The sequence below is a fragment of the Echiichthys vipera genome (genome assembly GCF_963691815.1).
Source record: "Echiichthys vipera genome assembly, chromosome: 5".
NCBI lineage: Eukaryota > Metazoa > Chordata > Actinopteri > Perciformes > Trachinidae > Echiichthys > Echiichthys vipera.
Window position 1 is genome coordinate 16,547,242 of NC_139830.1, and position 21,792 is coordinate 16,569,033.

The window sequence follows — 21,792 nt, forward strand, 5'->3', positions numbered from 1 at the left end:
TTGATTGCAAGTCAGGTAAAGCAACATTTCAGTGGTTTTGCGTGTACAGGTGCAGAAACAAGTGTAGGACAATATCACTAATATAAAGGTTTAGACTAGAAATACATGCTAAAAACAGCTATCAACGCTTTGAGCGATAAAACACAACAGATCATCTTTGTAGCATCAGAAGTGTTTCCCTCTTACAGTTTAAAGCTTACGAACACACTGAAGTCGGAAGAACGACTTCCCAACTCCGGAAATGGGACCATCTGAGGAGCACATGCACGCGCCACCAAGCTTCATTACGTCCTGCAGTCTCATCCTCTATCTTTTTAATGCTGTCTCATCTCCTGCAGTGCAGTATGTGTGTGTGTTTGCGTGCATGCTGTTTGACATGCCGGCATGTCATTCTTTACTCAATAATGCATAAAGTAAGTCACTGAGGACGCTGTTATGACTGTCAGGAAGTCAGCAGCAGCAGCAAAAGCATTAACTGATGCTTTGAGGTGTGTTGTTGTAAAGGGAGAAGAGTCTTATGATGGAAACTATTCTCGTTCATCAGCAAAGGTTGGATGTAATCTTCACTGCATCCTGAAGAACAAGAGGTGGAGGCGGGAGGAGATGAAACAGATACATATCTGAGTGATATTTGATTCATTGATGGTTCAGTGCCCCTGACAGCTTGTCAAAGGAGAGAAGTGTTTGGATGTTATGACATTGTGATCTCCAATGGACTTGATCTACAGTAGCTATGTATCTTGTCATTAATCTGCAGCATAAAACTTTGAAGGATTTTGGTCGAAGTTGTTCAAGTGCCCTGTATGTTTTCGGTTTAGTTTGTTTGTCTGTCAGCAGGAGTGGAAGGAGTAAGGAGTAAAACTGCTGGCTTGATTTCCATAAAACTTTGCCAAAAGGTGTAGCATTGGCCCAGGAAGATTCCATTACATTTTGGATATTATGGCAGAGGTTTTTTGCTTTTTTGCATTGTAAAATTGATGCACAAATGCATTTATAGACAGAGAACACAATTAAACATGACATCCCACTTCACCTCCACAACTCCCCAAATAACTTCACTGCTGCTGATCGATGTAATGTGAGATTCAGATACAAGACACATAGGACACACACACGGTAGATTGTTTTCAGTTAAATAGTAAAGTGGAGTTCTCATTTGTACATGATAAAATATTCAACAATTATTAAAAGACATATTTTTTGGACAGATAATCAATTTCCTGAATAGGTCTAAGTAAAAATTATGTCTATTGATTTCTCTGTAGATTATTAAATATGCAACACACCAAAATGTTTCTGTTTTCTGGACTGGTCTCGACCATTACCTTAAACTTTAGATCACTTGCGCTGGTGATGTCATTTGGAGCGTGAGTCTGTGCAGTAGTGATCGGGAGGTGGAGACAATGTTCTTTCAGTTGCAATTCCCAAAGGTTTAAGACCAACTTAAAAACAAATCAACTCTATAGATAATACAACTTTTATAGTAAACTGTGCTCTTTTGTATTACAGTGTGCTCTCTTTACAACCCATCTTTGGGTCTCAAAGTTGATCAAAGCCTTTGAAACAGAAAAGAAACAACTTGAAAATGCACAGGGGCAGCAGTGCACTAAAAGCAGCCGTCAAATCTTTTGCATTGGCTGACAAGTATACGAACATGCACGTACCATTATAAAACAACTACAGATTAGTTTTCTTAACTTTAACCCCAACAACTATAATATACCATATTTTATAAAGACGGAGTTGAAAATTGCTTTTCACTTTAATCGACCAAAGGATTTAACATTCTTTGAACAACAAAGTATTTTTTGAGGCAGACAAAAAGGAAGCACAAGCCAAATCCACAATTCATTATGGATTACTTATAAAAGACTTAAATGCAGGGGCGCGATGCATGAAATGAACACACATAGACTTGATTTCTATTATGTTAGTAGAGATAGGAAATATAATCCTCCTAAGTGAGATGCTTTGAAACTATGCAAGTCTACTGTGTAGGTTATTAAAATAGTGCAAAGTGTTGGGAGGGGGTTTCTGTGGGAGATAGGAGTGGGAACCATTAATCATTTTACAAGAACATGACAACTCAAAGGAAAGGCTGAGGGAATAATATGAATACACTGAAAAAAAACATGGCCATTTAATTGCAATAGGTCTATGCTTTAGCTTTGACAATAAATTCTGTAGTTTAGGAATATATTATGCTATTTAAATCATCCAGGCAATAATTAAGAATCGTCTTTCTAAAGCCAATGTGTGCTCTTTCTTCGGTTACTTAAGTGTTTATGCAATGAGGAAGTAAAAGATTACACGTAGAAACCTGAATGGAGCGTTACCAAGGTGAAAAGAGCACTTGTCACTTGCAGCAAGCGACAACCTTGGGGATTTAGAGCTGGGTTGTTTCTCCACTGTCATATTGCAGAGTGAGAGGTCGCTAAGAGATGACAAGGGCGAAAAATGATTTCAATATCACAACTCCAAAAAAAAAGATCACCCTCAGGAGAGATAATAGATCACTCAGTCAATTACCGTGGCGAGAATCAGAGTTTCCTGCCTAGATGCCTGCTTGGCCCTGCTGAGGCAGCAAACGCTGATCAAAAGACACAGCTGCATCAGTCATGATTGCAGCTGCTTAACACCACAGGGCACCGCTCAATGGTGAGTTTAACCCTGCCAGTTAAGAGGGGCTATAGAGAAAGTGTGTAATGGCTCTCCTCTGAGAAGCTAAATATACTGATAAGTAGCCAGATTGTGTCCTATCATTAAGATGAGAGCTCTGAGTGTCAGACAGACCTTTTTAAGAGTGCAACAAAAAAGCATTTTTAAATCTGTACTCTTAAACACTTCAACAGACTGAAGAGTGGGCGTTTTTGGTAACAGCTCCTCTATAGCGGGCCAATATCCAAATTATCTAATTTTGTCTATTATGTATGCAAATTGCTCTTGATGAGTTTTATAGCCTCTGAATTCAGTGGCACATCTTTAATGTGTGTAGGTGGAAATACACCGTGGCTGTATTCAGTAGTCATTTTGAACCTGTTTTATTAAGTTTTTGTTTAATTTAAAACAAGTTGCTATGATTGCATTGCACAACACATAAGCAAGGGAACAATGTGGATGAAACATCTTTAGATGTTTTTTTTTATATGAATGATACATACACACAGTTATCAAAAGAAAAAAAGAAACAATATTGCAGCCCTGATCTTTCTTTCCATAGCTCCTGGTGTTTGTTATACTAGCAACTTAGATGACATTATCTTCTTCCTGCTTGTCTCCCTATTAGAAAATAAAATTAGTTTAGGTGCCTGCAAACCCAATTACTTGCTGATAGAAGGTATCCGATGTGTCACCGTATGTGTAAAAAGGTTGGGGCAGCACCATTGATTCAGGTAGGGTCTGATTAGATGTTGTTTGAAAAGTGAGTTTAATTTTTCAGAAACTGTCAGTAGAACAATGGTGTAGTTAAACACAAAGGCTTTTTTCATTTCAACGATGGGAGGATAAAAACGCTTTTAGACAGGTTAGACAATGACACAGTTTGGTGGATTCCACAGATGTGTCATTCCCATATGTTATATTGTAGCCAGACTGTTTGCTGTAGATAACAATCACACAAATGTGGTTTTTGAGGCACTGAAGGCCTCATAAATTTTAAATGGGAGATGCTGCAGTAAAGAGTAAACTTTCAACTATAAATCATCCTACCCAATCTGAAATACGCATTCCTTTCCAGTGAGCCTCTTTTCAGAAAAGTGATAGCTGCTTTTCAAACTCTAGTGGATACATTACAGTTAGACCAAGGTCAGCATGTACTTTACTTGTCAGGCACCTCAGGAATGTGTTTGTCTAAATGTAAGGCAGCCCAGTTGAGTGCTGTCTCTGATAGCCATCTAAAAAGAATATACAAATAAACTGAACCCTTAGTTTCAGACATCGCTTTATACAAGTTTGTATGCAATGCAAGGACATTTCAGGTAAACATATCATCAGTTGGCCAAAGTGTTGCAAGACTGTGTATTGTTTTTCCATTTGGAAAGAGATGTGTGGATTCTGCTGACAGCCTTATCTCCAGCTGTACCGACACTACTGCAACGTGACTGCCGAATGTGGAAATAATTGGGTGTGGGGCCCTTTGACCCTCTAGTTGAAGTGACGCAGGCAGTAACGGAATGTGAACAACAGTGGTCAGCTGGAGACCTATGATAAACACAGGTATGAAAGGTGAATATGTCTCAGCCGTCCACTTTTGTTTGGATCACAGAAACACATTTTTAAATCAAGTGCAAACAGGGCCACACGAAAGGAATGCAGCCAGAGCACGTAACTAGAGAGAATAAGCAATATAACCATACTGTTAATGTAAATAAACTTTCACCTTTCACAGTAAAAACCTTTAATAGTATAGCTTTAGTGTATTATTGTGAAGAAGCCACACCTAGTTCAGTGTAGGTTTGTTAGGTTTTAGTTGAGGCTAAAGTTTATGTAAGTCTGTACTTCTACACTTGAAGCATTTTTTGTCAGTGGGTTGGTTTTACAAAGTGCACTGGTCAGCTGAACCGCCACAGGCAAGTGTTTTAGTGGGCATTAAACTTCCAACACAGACAGTTGCCTATGCCTTTTCCAATTAGTCTAATCCCCCCTAGGATTAGAAGAGGGTGGAAGGATGGTTCACTGTTGTTATTCAAACATTTAAAAATGCCTAACTCTGGGATACATACAAAACAAACAGCACTTAATACTGAGGGTCAAAGGGTTCATGGAGCAAAAAAATAAAAGTCTGTATTATAATAACGATTTAAAAATGACACCCTCACTTCGCAACTAAAAAAAAAGAAGACATAAACGTCTAAGATCAGTCTGAGTCCAACTTAAGTCTGCTCTGCTACACTTACAGTAATTTGATTCGGCTCACCTCCCGCACCTCTATCAGAGTTAGTCTCTTGTGATTCCATTGAAAACCCTGTGAAGGCTCAGGTCAAAAGAGAATGTGAATCCATGCATTTCATTTCTATTTAATAGGGTGTCACTGTGGTAAATGAGGGCAGCATAAGCTGGACAGCCTGCAGGGAGTGGCTGATAATCAGTTACCTTGCCTTGTCATAAAGCATACATGCAGCCATAGTCGAGAGTTCAATGGAGACATCTAGGTGATGCCAGTCACAGTAATCCACTAGTTCTCTTGCCATTATGAATCACAACACATTCATAAAGCCTCAGGTTTAATGAAATAAATGTCTCTATAAATCATTATAACTGCAGCTCTTTTATAGTTTCATCCATATGTGGCGGCAGCATTAATTGCATTTAGCAGGAAAATGTAAGCAAGCAAGCAAGGTGATTCAGAGAGATGTTTTGTCATTATTGAGTACTTCAACTGATTCTTACACAATGTGTTGTCTCCCTCCCATTTTACACTATAATGTCCCTGTAGAATTGTTTGTGTCATTACTTTTTATACGTGATTTGGCATCAGAAAACAGCAAGACGTATTTGTAAACTGGATTCTTGTTTTGTTTCATTATAACACACTTTGGAAACATCTATTTTTCATTTGTGTTATTGATAGATGCAGAGTTGTAGTCTTAATGCTTTTTAATTATAATTGTGTATATCATTTAATTTAAATATAATTATCCATTTTAACAGAGAAAAAAACATCTAAATCTTGCTTAAAGCTGCTTAACAAGAAGGATGCTAGTATTCTAGCTGTGTCATTGATGTTTTCATTATCATCACTGGTGGTAATCAATATACTGTATATAGTGTGTAGATGCTATTTTTCCATCATCGGGTTTTTCTGTCCATTTATATTGCTTTCACCACAACTACTTCTGCAGTAGTTGCACTATTTCCCATTTTTCACACCTCTGGGCCACATTCAGAGCTGTGCATCCAGAAGAGTCCAGCAGAGACCTGTCTGCTCCATTCAGCAGCAGAGCTTCTACAATGGGCAAACTGCCATGCTGGACAGCCAGGTGTAAAGGTGTTGCCTTTCCTGAATTTAGTGCATTGACATATGCATGATGTGATATCAAATGGACGACAATTGGTAAACTGGCACTGGTACAAGCTACATGTAGTGGCATCCATCCTTCACTGTCCTCTGACACGTTTGGGTCAGCTTTGGCTGCCAGGAGCTTTGCCACCACTTCCGGCTCACCCTGGTGGCAGGCGAGGTGCAGCGGGGTCCATCCATTCTCCCCGCCATTGTTCACACAACCACCCTGACTCTCCAGCTGGACCACCGTGGTTTCATGTCCCCTTAGGGCAGCCAGGTGCATGGGAGTCCAGCTTTGAAGGGTCCTGCAGTCTGGGTTGGCTCCGTTTGACAACAGCTGCCTGCATATGCCTGTATGACCCTTGAGAGCAGCCAGGTGAAGTGGAGTGTATCCTCTGCTGTCTGCACTGTCAATATTCACCTCACTCTTCACCAATTGTCTGACTACTCTGTTATGGCCTTCCTCAGCTGACAAGTGGAGAGCAGTGGAGAGAGAGCAGTCAGTAGCGTTAGGGTCTGCTCCCTTAGAGAGGAGAAGCTTGGCGATTTCCGGATGTCCGTAGGCGGAGGCTAGGTGGAGCGGCGTCCTGCCTTGTGCCTCCCGACTGCCGACTGCTTCCTCTGACAGCCGTGAAAGCAGCAGGCGCACCACTGTTTCATGGCCATTCTGGCAGGCCAGGTGGAGAGGCATCCAACCGGCTTTTTCCTGGGCATCCGCAACCGCTCCTTTGTCCAATAGGAGACGGACAGTCCTGTCATCTCCGTTCTGAGCAGCAAAATGGAGCGCTGTCCACTGGTCCTCATCTCCCTGGGTGGCAGCCGCACCATGTTCCAGCAACAAAGAGATGATGTCATGCAGCCTAGAAAAGAGGTTTTATTCATAGAGTACAATATTACTGACTTTTAGTCATCACTATGAGGTTGCCAGGCAACCAGCAGAGACTCAAGTCATTAGACTAAGTTAAGCTTTATTCTTCTGGATCTAGCCTACAAACAGGAGAATGGTACTGTATCAATCTTCTCATCTAAATATGTGAGAAAGCAAATAATCTATTTCCTAATATGTCAACTTGTTTATTTTACTTGAATAAAGGGGTAAAAAGTCTTTGGTTGACCTTAGAACTGCAGACAATTTAAAAAAAATGTTTCTTATTTCACTTTAAAAGCATTTTTTAAAATATATACTTTTATACAGACCTTTGCAGAACAGCAATAATAAGAGGAGTGTAACCTCTGGCAGTCATACAGTTGACTTCAGCACCCAGACTCAGGACACGTTCGACACTCTCTGTGTCTCCGCTAGCTACCGTGTAGTGGAGGAGGCTCTTTTCACCTGAAAACTTAGTGTATATGTGTTCTTTTCTCAAAGACTTTCTGAAACTTCCAAAGTCCCTTTTGCACAGCAGAGACAGAATGGTGTCCTTGTCATGATTGTCATCTGTGAAATGAAAATAAAGGGCATTAAATGAGGGGAAAATAACTGCATTGGTGATAATAGGGTCCCTAGGGAACTTTTATTTTTTCATGATTTCTCTATTGAGCCCCCTTATTTTGTGCTGTGAAGTGAAGCCCCTGGAAGCTGTGGAACTCAGTCTACATCATACAGTCGTTTTTTAACATATATATATATACGTTTATATTAAAGGGGAGTGGCATTAAAAGGATCAATAAAAAGTACCATGAATTATCCATTTAATGATTTAGTACACATTTCAGAGGAAAAGGAAAGACTATAGATAGATCAAAGAGGCTGCACTAATGTTTATTTTATTCTTCCTTCCAATAGTTGACTCTGCTTTTCAGTTCTAAAGATAACATTAAACATTAGGGGTGAGCAAAAAAAATCGATTCACGTAAAAATCGCGATTGTTATCTTCTAAGAATCCATATGAATTCATAACTTTCAAAAATCTATTTTTACAGACTCTTTGCCCCATCTCACCGTTCGCACTACCGCCCGCGAGCCAGTGACTGCCAACCCGCCCGTCATGGAAGGAAAGTGTATTTTACAACCCCCAGGGAAGACGGAGCTTCACACGTTTCATTCAATATGCAAGGTATGCAAAATGAAAGTGAAGTACTTCGACAATACTACGGATGCCGACTGCGATCAAGTGAGCCGTCATTTACTTCTCCGTAGTCAAACCATCCGGCCCTATATTTGTTGTGCCCCTGTATTTTGACATTTATGGTAAATTAATTGCAACTGCTCGGCGCAAGCTGACATGAAGGTAAACACTTTACTGTCATTCTGTCTCACTTTGCAGTATAAAACTCTTACCCCCAGATAGCGTTTGGAGTATTGGTCATATATTTGCCTTTTTGTGTTTACATTATTGCAATCAGTTGATACCCTTTTCAGTAAATAAAATATAATCTTATGCTTTCATGTCAAAATTTGCCGCAGTGTCTTTATAAGCTCGCAGAGGACTCCAGTAGATCCTGAAGCATCTAAAAATTCAAAAATCGATTTTGAATCATTATGAACTGGGAATCGATTTTTAATCAAGAATCATTCTGAATCTAAAATCGATCCTCAACTTGAATCCTGACCCTAAGAATCAGAATCGAAATTGCATCGTGAGACACCCAGAGATTCCCTACACCTATCAAACGTGGCAGCAGTGTACATAGCACTTCTTCAGTGCCAGCAATACATGCTTTGTACTGCATAGAACATTCTTTGCCATCCTACTCTACCTTTGTGTTTATCTGAGAGAAGGTCAGGCATCTCAGGCAAAGCAATCTAAAATGTAAAAGAGAGAAATGTTACAAACGTTATTTGCTGTGACATCAATTGTCACAAGTGGTTAATCTGTGCATAAAGCAATCAATATGTGAGCATTTGTGTTCAAGGGAATGGATGAATCAGCAACCAGCTACAGAATATTTTATATGAATTAATATTCAGGCATCTTGCTCCCTGTGCATTTTCGCTGCACTTCTGTATAGTCTTATCTGTTACTCCTCATTCCCGCACTGCTTGACTGAGCATTTGGACTGCAAAACTAAAACCTTTCCATTAGGAGCTCTACAGTTCCATTTAAGCAGAGTAGCAGGACTAACTTTATGTATCGGGGAAACCAGCCAAGGATAATCGGATTTCTGTCCCTCGTCGCCGTTTTTGTAGTATTGGGATGGTCCTGGGATCTTCAGGGCTTCACTCAGAGCCTCTGTTTTCCTCACAGTGTCTACAAACAAAACAGCAGTCATTATAAGTAGCAGCAGTAACAGCAGTCTGTAATTAATTTACTTAATCAAACAAATGTATTCCTAGACTCACAACTCCAAACCCCAGTGGGATCCTTTCATAATTGCATCAATATAGAAAATGAGCGGTCATGCATGAATTACACGTAAATTATTTCTGCAGTGAGTTTTTGTGAACCTAAATTGTAATCATTGATATTTATGAATAAACATCCCCCGCGGTTCTAAGAAATACTTTGCTGATTTAAATCAAGTCCTGCATCGTGGCAGTGTGGGCTGTGAATGGTGTCTGGCTTCCCTCCGTACATCGAGCTTGGAGCATCAGAAGTCTGCCGAGTCTACCACTGCTACACTTTAACAAAACTTCTCAAGCCATAAGTGCTTATCTAAACAAGGTGACTCACTTCAATTTATGCATTCCACCTAAGAATTACATGCAGGATAATGTGTTTTCTATAAGCATAACTCAGTGTTGATAATTACATACAATCCAAAAGGGGACAGCATGGTTGCTTTGTTTGCCACATTTTTGTCTCTCCAAAGTTAGGCTAGATTTTGGCAAGGGAAAAACTGGCATGTCCTTTTTCAAAATAATGCAATTTCTCGTTAAAATATCTGAATGAAAAATGGTTCTATAGGTACCAACAAGCCTCCCCTTTACGGACATACCCATTTTTATGTTAATCTCATGCAGTTTTGGGCAAAAATGCAGCTTTCTCATCCAGTACAAATGTGTTGTTTTATCCACAGTATTTTCATATGCAGACTGGGGTCCCTAAAAAGTCTTGGATTGCATAAATTGGTTATGTCTAGAAAGTTAAGACTCTTGTCAATTCAATGAGCCCAATTGTAGTCAGGTGTGATGTCCCCATAGTAGCCATTTCATTTTAGTGAGACTGTTGTTTTAAACTTGAGCTCATTGTATAAAATGAGCTGTTGTGACCTCTAGGACAATCATAGCCTCATGAAACTTTAAAACCACAGACTAGAGACCTCAGGCATTCAGACGATGTATCATATTTCTATGATATACTGGCATTAAGGGGGTTTCTGAGCAGTTTACAGAACAGATGTTTTCGCCATCCAGTCACTGAAAAATGCAAATAAATCTCCAAATGTCAAAAGTATTTCAAACAAAATCACAGCACTGATTATTTAATGGCGTTCCTCAAGATTAAAAATAATTAAAATATAATAATAATTAAAAATTGAATGCACTAAGCCCTTATACCATTTACTTATTTTTAATTTCTGATCAATGACTAAGAAACCTTGACACCAGGGCTGAGCTTCATCTCAAATGAATCTTCAGATTCCCTGTTTTAGATTATGGACACTACTTTCATGGAAATCTCCCCCTGAACATCCCCTGTCCCCCACCCTTAACAATCAACACAACAGCACAACATCAGACAAATTTGATGAATAACACATCATACCTCTATGGATGCAGACAAGATTGTGCATGTTAGGATCCTTTCCCAGATGTATTTTGTTTGTATCTGTAGGGCAAGCAGGCGATAAACCAGTCTTTGTACAAATAAGCCTTAAGGCCCTGTGTCCACCAAAGTGTTTTTTCACAGCTAAAAATGTCAGGCACTCTTCTGAAAACCCACAGCTGGGAGTGCTTGAGAGCGCATCAGAGGCACAGTGTTCTTTTTTCAGCTGAGAAACTTGCTATGATATGAAATATCCGCTGCAGAAAAACAAGGAAAATTGGACCTTCCATATCAAGGAGAGGCACAAATTACCAGGAGGCCATCAGCTTGGAGGAACATCTCTCCATTTTTCTCTTAGTTAACCCACTAGGGTTAGCTTATGGTTAATGGTTAGTTCTTAGTTAGTCCACAATGGAAATTTAGAATTACCTCAAATCCGTTGGTCTTAGTGGTATTTCTCCTTCCACACTGTAAAAAGTGACATGGATGAACACAGAATTTTACCTAAAGTTGAATATTTTTCAACTCTCTGCAACCACAGAAAAACACATGTGGCACTCCCATTGGAAAGCATTTTTAAAAAATCTGCGGGCCTCAGAAGAAAATGCTTCAGTGGACACAGGACCTAAAATTCTCGTATTTAATTATCCAAGGATACTGGAGAATGTTTTCCTCAAGCTTAGTGAACTTTAACTTGTATTTGAACGTCTGTCTTGTGTCCACGTTTGCAAGATTTTGAGTGACCGGAACCCTTCTCTGTTATATTACTTGGTAAATCTCATTGTCTATAAGAGATTGGTCTTTTTCAATGCAATGCATTTGGGAAATCAGCTTTCTCTGTTTAAGTACCAGCTCAATAGCTTTGAGAACTCAGTGAAAGACAGTTCACTGAGAACTTTAAATACAAATTAGAAAGTTGCCTGAAAAAAATTCAACTTGTTTTTTTGCTTTTTGACTTTTGAGAACCTGAGAACTCTGGCCTCTTCGTGTGATCCTGGTCCCAGCACTGCCTCATGATACTGATCATCTGATCACACTCACAGGGCTTCGGTTCAGGTATCTTCTCCACACAGGGTCTCTTACCATACGACACCTGTAAGAGCACTGTGGTCATACTGCACCCTGGGGACCACAAAACAGATGTTAGGGCCTACTCACACTATCTATTTGTACCGCGCCCAAGCACGGATTACGGCTCAATTCTACTTTGTTTGACCAGTGTGAGTACAACTGTTCCGTGCCTAGGCATGGCCCGCCCCCCGATCGCGGCCCAGTTGAGAGAGGTGGGCTTTAGTAAAGCACAGATGTACATTTACGAGCATGAGCATGTGCACGCATACTAGCATGAGCAATGACGGCAGTCATGATGTCTTTTTATATAGATCTTTATACCACGTTCCCCACAATGGACATTTAAAAAGATGCCGCCAAAGGTTTTGCGGCCGTTTGATGCAGAGGTGGAGTGTTTTGGTCAGACGAAAATATAATATAATCAAGGGGTAATCAAGCCACGGCCCGAATCATCTGGACCAAGTGTGAGTGCGCCCTTAGACACAAAGGGCACACTCACCATGTTTACCTGTTTGTTATGTTAAAGGGATAGTTTCAGGTTGTGGTTTTTATACTTTGTAGGTCAATTTTGTTAGCTTTAGACAGGTCTTTATGCTGAGCTAAGCTAACCATCTCCCGGCTGTAGCTTCATGTTTGGTGGTCAGACATGAGAGTGGAATCTCATACAACTCTCTGCAAGAAAGCCAATAAAATCTCCCAAAATGTCAAACAATGTCTTTAAAAGGTTTACTTATAGTTATGTTTAAGTAAATGAAACAATATATTAGGTCTCAGATGTGGCTTTTAGATCAATTATACCTGACAAGGGCTGAAGTGTAGTCCACACAAAAAGGTTCACAAACAGTTAATTTATGATCTAAGTTCCAGTCATTTTTAAATAAAGGGTTGTTGCTTTAAGGGGAAAACAACCTCACGGTGACTTGATGAGTAGTGTGAATTAATTTGAAGGATGTCGGACATGCTCCTGCCTATTATTGTGACCTCTGCATCTGTATATGTTTCAGCATGTTTTTTCAATGAAATACTGAATAGATGTGAGCTATGCACTTACATCGTGCTAAGGCTTTTAATTTAGTTCTACAAACACTGAGATGAAAACGACTTCATCCTTATGCTGTTTAAGTGATCGAGTTGAGTGTTCCTTCACTCTTCGCTATTTGATATGACGATGGGATACATTTTAATTGAATTCATCCGTACCTGCATATGGTTTCTGCTGAGTCAGAATCTCCCACATCACTATTCCAAAGCTGTAGATCAAAGCAGAAAGAAGCACTTCAGTCACAACGTTCTCATTTTTGCATATCCTACCTATCCTGTGGAGGTCCCTCTTTTACATAACAATAGTTCCATTAAAACAAAACGCACAATACTTTTGAACATAAAACAAAACCAATGAATATAAAATGGTACAGGGTGAGTTAGGCATGAATTAAATATATAGAATATGCCCCAGAGACTTGGGATATAGTATACATATATACAGTATACTCTGATGATGACATTTTTAAATGCCCTCAGCATGTCACCTGTAAACATCAAAGGTAGTTCCTGGAGGATCGGGGTACTGAGTGAAGGTCTCTGGAGGAATGTAACTTATGTTCCCTCTTACTGTCAGATGCTCCAGAAACAACTTCTTGCTCATACCCTCTTCCCACTGGATTAAACCAAAATCTGAAATCTTAGTAGAAAAACATAGTATACAATTAGCATACATTGCTCTGCAATGGTCAGAATTGTCAAGAGATCCCTGTAATAGTCTTGTAATTTCGTGGTCACTTAGCCTGACCTTGACGTGCAGACAATCGTCCAGTAGGATGTTGGATGTCTTGAGGTTAAGATGGATTAGTGGAGGTTTCATGCTGTGAAGGAAATGCATTCCCATAGAGGCCTCATGAATCATCTGGAACTTCTTTGGCCACATCAAAGTGTGACTGGCTAGTAGATCGGTCAGCGATCCATTACTCATGTGCTCCATCACTACAGCAGTTGCCTCACTGCAGAGTCCATAGATGGACACAATGTACCTGGATTTCACTTTGGCTATGTTGGATGCCTCGTTTATTATTCTCCTGTGATGGAGAAAAAAAATGGTCAGCGAGGGTTGCTTTGGGCATTGAATAGTTTTAGACCACAGGAAACATTCTTTCCTGTTAGCATCGACATCAAAGTGCAAAGACTAATGAAAGATCTTTGTAATCTTTGTCAATATTAATTCAAAGAACCCAGTTGTGCTAATATGCTAAGCAATTGCTGTAAATTCAGACAGTTGCTTGTACCTAACAGCAGGATGATACACAATGTGTGCTGGCTTTCATCATTTAAATCCCACCTGTAAAAGTTGTTTGCACATGAGTTTGTGTCAAAGCTTTTCAAGGCACATTTTTCCTTCTCCAGCTTGAGATTGACCTGGTACACCTGACCAAATCTGCATTCTGCTACCTTAATCCAGTCAGCCTCAAAGTCGTCCTTCTTGAAGTTCCTGAACTGCCCAGGGGATCCGTCAAGGCAATCCATGAGCACAGGGCTCCGCTTCGACACACTCACTGTCTAATCCTTCACATAAACAGGGTTTATCCTGCAGATAAACATCGATCATTGGCACCGCACGAGCTTGTGTCTCATGGAAAGAGAAAGTCGTAGAACATGGATACACAGTCCAAGCAGTGGCAGCTGGCTGTGTGAAAGGCATGTGGAGTCACATAGATACTACACTGCTCATATGTGGGAGGGACTGAGACACAGAACTTGTTTGCACTAAAATGTTGCAAAGCCGGTTTTAAGCTGGCAATACTCCTGACTGAGCTTTCCGTCTCAGAGATACTTTACAGTATGACTTTTTATCTTTCCCCTCCGATTTCAAGATGAACTCACATCCATCTGAAAAGAAAACTAAGCAATGCATAAGAAATATGTAGATTCAGCACGAACAGTTATGATAGTTGAAATGATACATATGCTCACTGTAATTTAGGTCTGTATATACAGTAAATGAGCTGCCTAATGAACAATCATCCACTTCTATCAAACTCTACTTTAACAGGGCACTTAACTCCCAGCAGCTCCAGTGGAACAGCTCAGTGGTCTGCAGTTTGATTTTAAGAATATGTCATTTATCTTTATCTGGATGGAGTGTGTGTGCGTGCGTACAACCCATGCACTCCCCAGATGTTTACAAAACATGACTTGATTTCTGAATTACAATAAATGAAATACAGCGCCTTCTTACCAGCGGAGACTCCCATAAGTCACTTTTCCTGGCCAAGTACTTTAAAGGAGCTTTACTCAATGTCCAGAACATTAATTTAGTAGCAAACTTGAAAACTTAAATGCATGCTGCCCACCCGATTTGGACATGTGAAAACTGAAAAAAATACATGTTTAAAAAAATGAAGTTTAAATATTTTGTTCACGTCTAAAAACACGACTGAGGTTATAATAAATCATGCATGAAAGGGTTAAACCAATCTAGGATAATTCAAACCGAGTCAAAATAAGCATTATAAGAAAGTTCTGCAATTTACAGCCCTAAATGGTTTAGTAAATCGCCTTAAAATGTGTTGAAATTTGACTTTGATACTCAGTTGGCAAAGCATTCATTATGTGTAAATACAGTCCTACAGTAACACTAGCCGTAACTAAGCTTAATTTATGTCATATTAATCACTTAGACAGCCTCGTTTGGTTGGTTGTCCCTGCAATGAGTGAGATTAAAAGCTTTTGAAATGACGACGTGCGTGTGTGTATGCGTACGTGCGTACGTGCATGCGTTGTGTGTGTGTGTGTGTGTGTGTGTGAGTGTGTGTGTGTATTTGTGTGTGTGTGTGTGTGTGTGTAGGCTTATTGTTTTTTAACAAAAAAACAAAAAGGGAATTATTTAATTGTCTGTTATAAATTAAAAGAAAAGAACAGTTTATGCAATATATTTAGCGCACTAAACTGATCCATAACTAATAAGGATCAATTCTAAATTTAGTTCAGCTGCAAGCTGAGTTTAAGTGTATTTCCTGATGGTGTTGGGACTGTTGTCTGCCCCATTTCAGTTCCCAATGTATGCAGACATTTACAGTCTTCTACATTGACTTTAGACCTTGAAATTGCGGATTTCATATTTCCGCATCATTAAAGCATGGTATTATTTGAGAGAACAGATATAAACTGCCTGGCTTATATGACAGGATTGCTGTAATAGGATGCTCATTGAAGATGAGGAATCAAAGATGTCGTCTACCAACTTCCATCTTATTCCCACCTGCTGTTCTGTATTATAGGCGCTCACTTATATTTTACCACCATTCAACCCTCTTAATGGCTAAATATATCTGGGGACATGAGCTGATGATGTTTTCTGTTTGTTTTATAGACACACACACACACACACACACACACGAACACACACACACACACACACTTAAATAAGTTGTTCCTGTAGATCACTATTAGCTTTGGCAGTCATATAAATATTTGGGCCATCTCCAATGGGATTCTTCCTATAGCAGAAAGCACATTTAAATTCAATATGGTCCCTGCTGAGAGCATGACGCAAGTCTCCGCCACCAGCTTACAATTGTGTGCAACTCTCACCAGGCAGCTGTCAATCTTCCATCGTCTCTCTTATTCTCGAGCTTTTATAAATTGTAATTGTAAATGAGATTCATTAGGATTTTGGAGAGAAGCTACAGGTCAGAATTCTGCAGTTATACCTTCTCTTCCTCTATGCTCTGAGGTGGCTCTTTGTTTAGGCTTTCATTTCAAAGTTTTTATTAATAACTCCATTTCAATGGTATTTTACCCCTTCTTGCTCCTTTTAAATCTGCTGTCTTTTCTTGCAGGGATGTGGTAGGGGGAGGATGCACATCTGTGGGATGATTTGCATTTAGACATATCACATGTGTCTGTGTTGCAGACATCCTAAAAAATGGAAAATGCTGTAAACATATTAGTGTGAGACTTCATATAATTAAAGGTGAAATATTTTGCAGCACACTAATACACTGTGGATCGATATGACAGGCTCACTTTTTTTAGATAATGATAGAGAAGACATGAGCAGAATCTTGAAAACATGTTTTTTTTCAACTTTTTTTTGTGTACAGCCTTTTCACACAGACTTTAGACATCAGAACTCAAAGATGTTATCATACATGTACACTGAATCTGCACAGTTTTGTTGATTTTATTGGTAAATACTGTATAGATTGATTTACTCGAAGCACCAATTCCTTGCAACACAATGTAAACACCCAAACCCTTTATCTCTCTCTCTCTCCCTCTCTCTCTCTCTCTCTCTCTCTCTCTCTCTCTCTCTCTCTCTCTCTCTCTCTCTCTCTCTCTCTCTCTCTCTATCTCTCTCAAAGAATGTAGTCTTGGTAATGGATGAACTTAACATTCCCTGACAGCCATAGTTTCATGCTTCACTAACACACGATTACTTAGGACAGACTCATAGGATCATGTCCCAAAGAGAACCAGGCGCTCGTGATCGGTTTTCTGATAGGCTACCAGAGAGGAGACTTCTGTCTTCATTGATGGAACCCACGTCACTCAGCTCAGCCAGTTGGCCCCACCCCCCACGCGTTGGCTGACTGGCTGGAGCAATAGGCTTTTTCATTGCCCCTCATGTCCTCTAACGACTAACAAGATTAAATACTGTATATATTGTCTCTAAACCATATATTCTGTGAACAGAAGGTGCTCAACTTAAACAAACATAATGCAAGAGTGCGAGCACTGAGGTCCAATCTTCAACAGTATACTGTGGTAAATGCTGGTGTATGTAGGCTGTGTGTTTCAGATTAGAATATTAATTGGTTTCTTTGTATCTCTCAAGGGCATTGAGTGTTGTTTAATCAAATTCTTATGACGATATCTTAGCAGACATTTTTACCACTTGTATTCATACAGAATTATATACATTCAAGGTAGATCAGCAGAGGCACAGGGTGTCTAATATTTGCTTGTAAGAGAAAGAAATTGTAAGATAAGATATTCCCCCTTGAGCGCCGGTTCAAATCATCTAATTCTGAAACCTTGGAAATGTCAATTCAATTCAATTCAATTTTATTTACAGTGCCAAATCATATCAAAAGTTATGTCGACCTTATATAATTAGTATACAGCAGTATTTGTTTTGATTTCTCTGGATATAGCTGTGGAAATTGACACCTGCCTCCATAGAGATGGGGGAAAGATGATACTTATTTAAATATGGAGATAAAGGAACACACTTTCAGACAGTCTCCACTGTAAGGCATTCATAGTGCCATACACAAACACAAAACATTACAGAATTTGTGGTGAGGATGTGAAATCCTCATTACTTTAACTCCTCTGCACACAGACCAATCACTACGTTAAGTGGATTTTAATGTCAGATTGTCTGTTTCGGTTAGTCCTGGAAATTGTTGGATGTGGGAGAGGTGTGGGCTAAGGGAGTTTCCTAAGCTAACAACAGTTCTGATTAAGTATTATTGTGCATTTTGTATATTTGTGTAACTGTACACATTCATTTTTACAACACCTTCAAACTAACTCTTCTTTATAGAATTTCATTGTTTTCTTATATATAATCACTATCCCTGAATGTGTTATCCAATATTGTTCTTCCACAAGTTCCAGAGTTCCACAATGGCTACCACTGAAAAACCTCTATTGGAAGTGTGTTTGGCTCAAATACATAGCTGTGCGCCTACACGCATACTGTAGTGAGGGCAGAAAAATCCTGTGTTGTAAGTAAATACTGTCATTTCACTGATATCTTAAAAATGGATGATGGTATATGAGAAATAATAGAAATAGACAGCTTTTCCCATTATATATTTCACTGTAATGATTTAGGGTCCTAGTCAGTGATTCAGAGCATGAATTAAAGTCAGTCATAATGATCATTCATTCCTACTGAGAGACAAAACAAAACCAGTAAAATTGCTATACATAGTGTATGGTATATTCATTAAATTATTAAATGGTAGATCATAATTAATGATTAAACATTTTACATACATGACAAATATGATGACATTATCATTGGACATTTGAAAAGAAAACCAACATTGCAGAGGTCCTGTGCATATTTTCTTACAATATTAAATGAGCTCGAATTTTCCCTCACCCAATGAAACAGTCAGTCACAGTGGCTCAATATAACTGTCAAGCCACGAATGCATACATTATATTAAACCAACATTAACGAGCTATAAATCTCAAACTGGGATACAAAGGGTATTGATTTGTTGCCACTGAGGGAAAATAAAGGGATCACAGCAGCTTTTCTATTTAGGGATGGTGTTTATTTTCAGTGAACGATAATAGACTGCTCATGGTTAAGTGTGAAATTTGACTGCAACAGCTGTGTCACCTATGAGAGGAGGTGTGAATTGGATTGCTCCTCATCATCTAGTCTGGCCCTAAACTGGCTGATACCACTGGGCGCCTCTGCTCTCGGGTTAATATGATTGACTGCTCCACTGTCTGTTGACTAATGTAATTGTCGGCAGCTATTTTGGTGAGAACGTGATCAGTGTAATTGGCAGTGGTCTTCCTTGGTCACGGTAATATCAAGTCACCTCCTGGATGCAGACAGCTACAGCAGCCTTGTGCTGGAGTTCGAGAGTGGAGCGACCAGATTGCCCGGCTACGGTAGGCCAGCCACACCAGCAGCAGTGTCACTGTGACAAGAGAGGAACCAACCAACAGACTGACGATGACCAAAACCAGGTCCAGCTCTGAGGGGTCTGAAAAATGAAACAGAGATGTTATCTGACATGAGGCTACAGCACAATCCTCATGGAGAAAAAAGAATTGGCAGCACTTGAACGGAAAAGACAGAGAAGTGTCTGTACACTGAGTAGAACACAGTTTATTCATTCTCGTTTCTATCAGCTGAGGCCCATTATGTCCCCAGCTCAGTTGGAAATTATTGTTCATAATTTCATCCAGTCTTTACTACAATTCTCTTCCTGCCTGCCTTAGCAAGACCTCCCTGAATTGCCTTCAAATGGTCCAAAATGCTACAGCCAAGCGTTTATCCAAATCTTCTAAAAGGTTGCAGGTTATTCCAATCTTGATTTCTTAACACTGGCCTCCCATCAAGTTTACAAAACCAGTTCGAAATTCTTGTAATCATTTTTAGAGGTTTGCGTGGCCAGACACCTGCCCACATGCAACCCTACAACAACAGCAGGTCTCTGAGGTCCACTGACAGGGGTTTGTTGCTTGTTCCTCACTCCGGGCTCAAAACATAGGAAGACTGTGCTTTTGAGGTTGTAGCTTTAAAACTTTGGAACTTTCTCTCATTGGACTTAAGACCTGTGGAAACCGTGACTTGCTTCTGTTTCGTCTTTTTTATTGTCTGTTACGTTTTTATCTTGATGTCTGCATTTCATGTCTGCTGTTTTGTACTGCACTTAATATTTTGCTTTGTGTTGTAAAGCACTTTATGACGTCTGTTCTTGAAAGGTGCTTTATAAATTAAGGTATTATTATTATTATCATTATCATTATTATAGAGAAGCTTTCCATGATAAACAAATGAAGAGCTATATATATTTGCACACAAGGAGCCATGTATGTATCATCTCCTCACATGCAATTGACATGGTCATCGGTCATTTCCTGTCTTGCAGCATCTCCTTTGTGCGCACCATTATCTCAGATTGATTGTGTTTAAAGGTACAGTTAATAATTACCTATGTCCTCTGGGAGGGTAAAATTCTTCACTTCTTTCAGCATAGGACCAAAGGATATGCGATTCCTGAGATTGGTTACAACAGCCTCTGGACCCTCTAAGAGAAATGCACTCCTCTGCTGAGGGCACTGCTATAAAAAGAAAAGAGAAATATGTAGCATCTGAGTATGAAAAATGGTTTCTGTCTATCTTAAAAAAATACCTGTAACAATGCACAGAAACAGTAATTGAAATAATACAGGTGCATCTCTCTGATAAAAACTTGTTTTCCTTTGAGGCTTTTTTTTTGGGGGGGGGGGGGTTTGACAAAAAGGGCAGGAACAGAAACACCCATTTCAATTAGACATCTGGAAATAGGACTTCTTTTAATCTGAGCTGCCCACTCTGAGTTGGAGCAGGCATAGTAGAAATACAGTATATGTCTTATGACAAAGAAAGGTTTCAGGAAAATCAAGACATCAAGTGCCAAAAAAGAAACACTTTCAAGGAAGTTGAGAAAAAAAGGATACAGTAAATAGATGCACACAACGGAAGTTGCAGATTATGTGGAAGAATGTTAAAGTTCGTACTGTGCAAAACCGCTGCAATCAGAATTTAAACTAACCATTGTCCACAGCAAAAAATTTAAACTGACAAATGTCCACAGCAAACTTTCAAACCCTAGAAACATCACCATAGAGCTGTAGAAGTGCTCTATAAAGGCAGACATCAAAATGAATCTCCAGTGTTTATCCTCCGTTCCACCTCTGACTTCTAACATGTCCTTGTGAGATGATTCAGGTTTTCCCATTAAATCAGAGACCTCGTTCACATAACAGTAGTTGGTATTAGCGTCCTTTGCTGCTCTGCACTTGTATTCTGTAGCTTTGCAAAGACCTTATCTGACCCTCAGAGTGCATAATGACATGAAAGATGTTTTATGCTGCGTGTCTTACTGTCAGCCTCCGTCTCAGTCAGTACGTCTCACTCTTGCGACGTTTAGAAAGCAGTTCCTATCCAGCACCTATGGCAGGACATTTTTATCACACTAAACCCACCCGTTTCGCTTCCAATTCAGACAAATTATTATCCTCTTATAATCCTTCCTTACCACCTAGTTTTCCTCTCATATTCTGCCATACCTCCTCTACGGTTCTTAACTCACTTTGGTCTCCCTTCTTGCCCATCTCCCCAGTCCATTTACATCAGCCTGTTCACTCCTCGTCTGTTTTCACAGTGTCACACCTCGTGTCACTAAATTTAAATCACTCCCAGCCGTTTGTTCTCTCATCCTCTCGCATTCATTACAGTGTGCACCCATTGCAGTCTTACCCTTTCACAGTCAGAGCGGTTCCTCCGGCAGACGCTGAGATCACAGTGTAAGTACACTACTGAGTAATTAATCA

The 21,792-nt window shown here is 39.6% G+C and overlaps 1 protein-coding gene across 1 annotated transcript; it reads right to left on the reverse strand.

Annotated features, from left to right (window-relative positions):
- Window positions 1-5,133: 5,133 nt before the first annotated feature.
- Window positions 5,134-14,238, reverse strand: ankk1 (ankyrin repeat and kinase domain containing 1; the record flags this gene model as incomplete). The annotated part of the gene is made up of 9 exons (XM_083913615.1): window positions 5,134-6,861; window positions 7,199-7,439; window positions 8,702-8,747; window positions 9,068-9,192; window positions 11,617-11,772; window positions 12,922-12,971; window positions 13,251-13,402; window positions 13,511-13,793; window positions 14,054-14,238. 9 exons carry the CDS (start codon window positions 14,236-14,238, stop codon window positions 5,829-5,831), a joined length of 2,271 nt encoding a protein of 756 aa, XP_083769741.1. The 3' UTR covers window positions 5,134-5,828.
- Window positions 14,239-21,792: the final 7,554 nt, after the last annotated feature.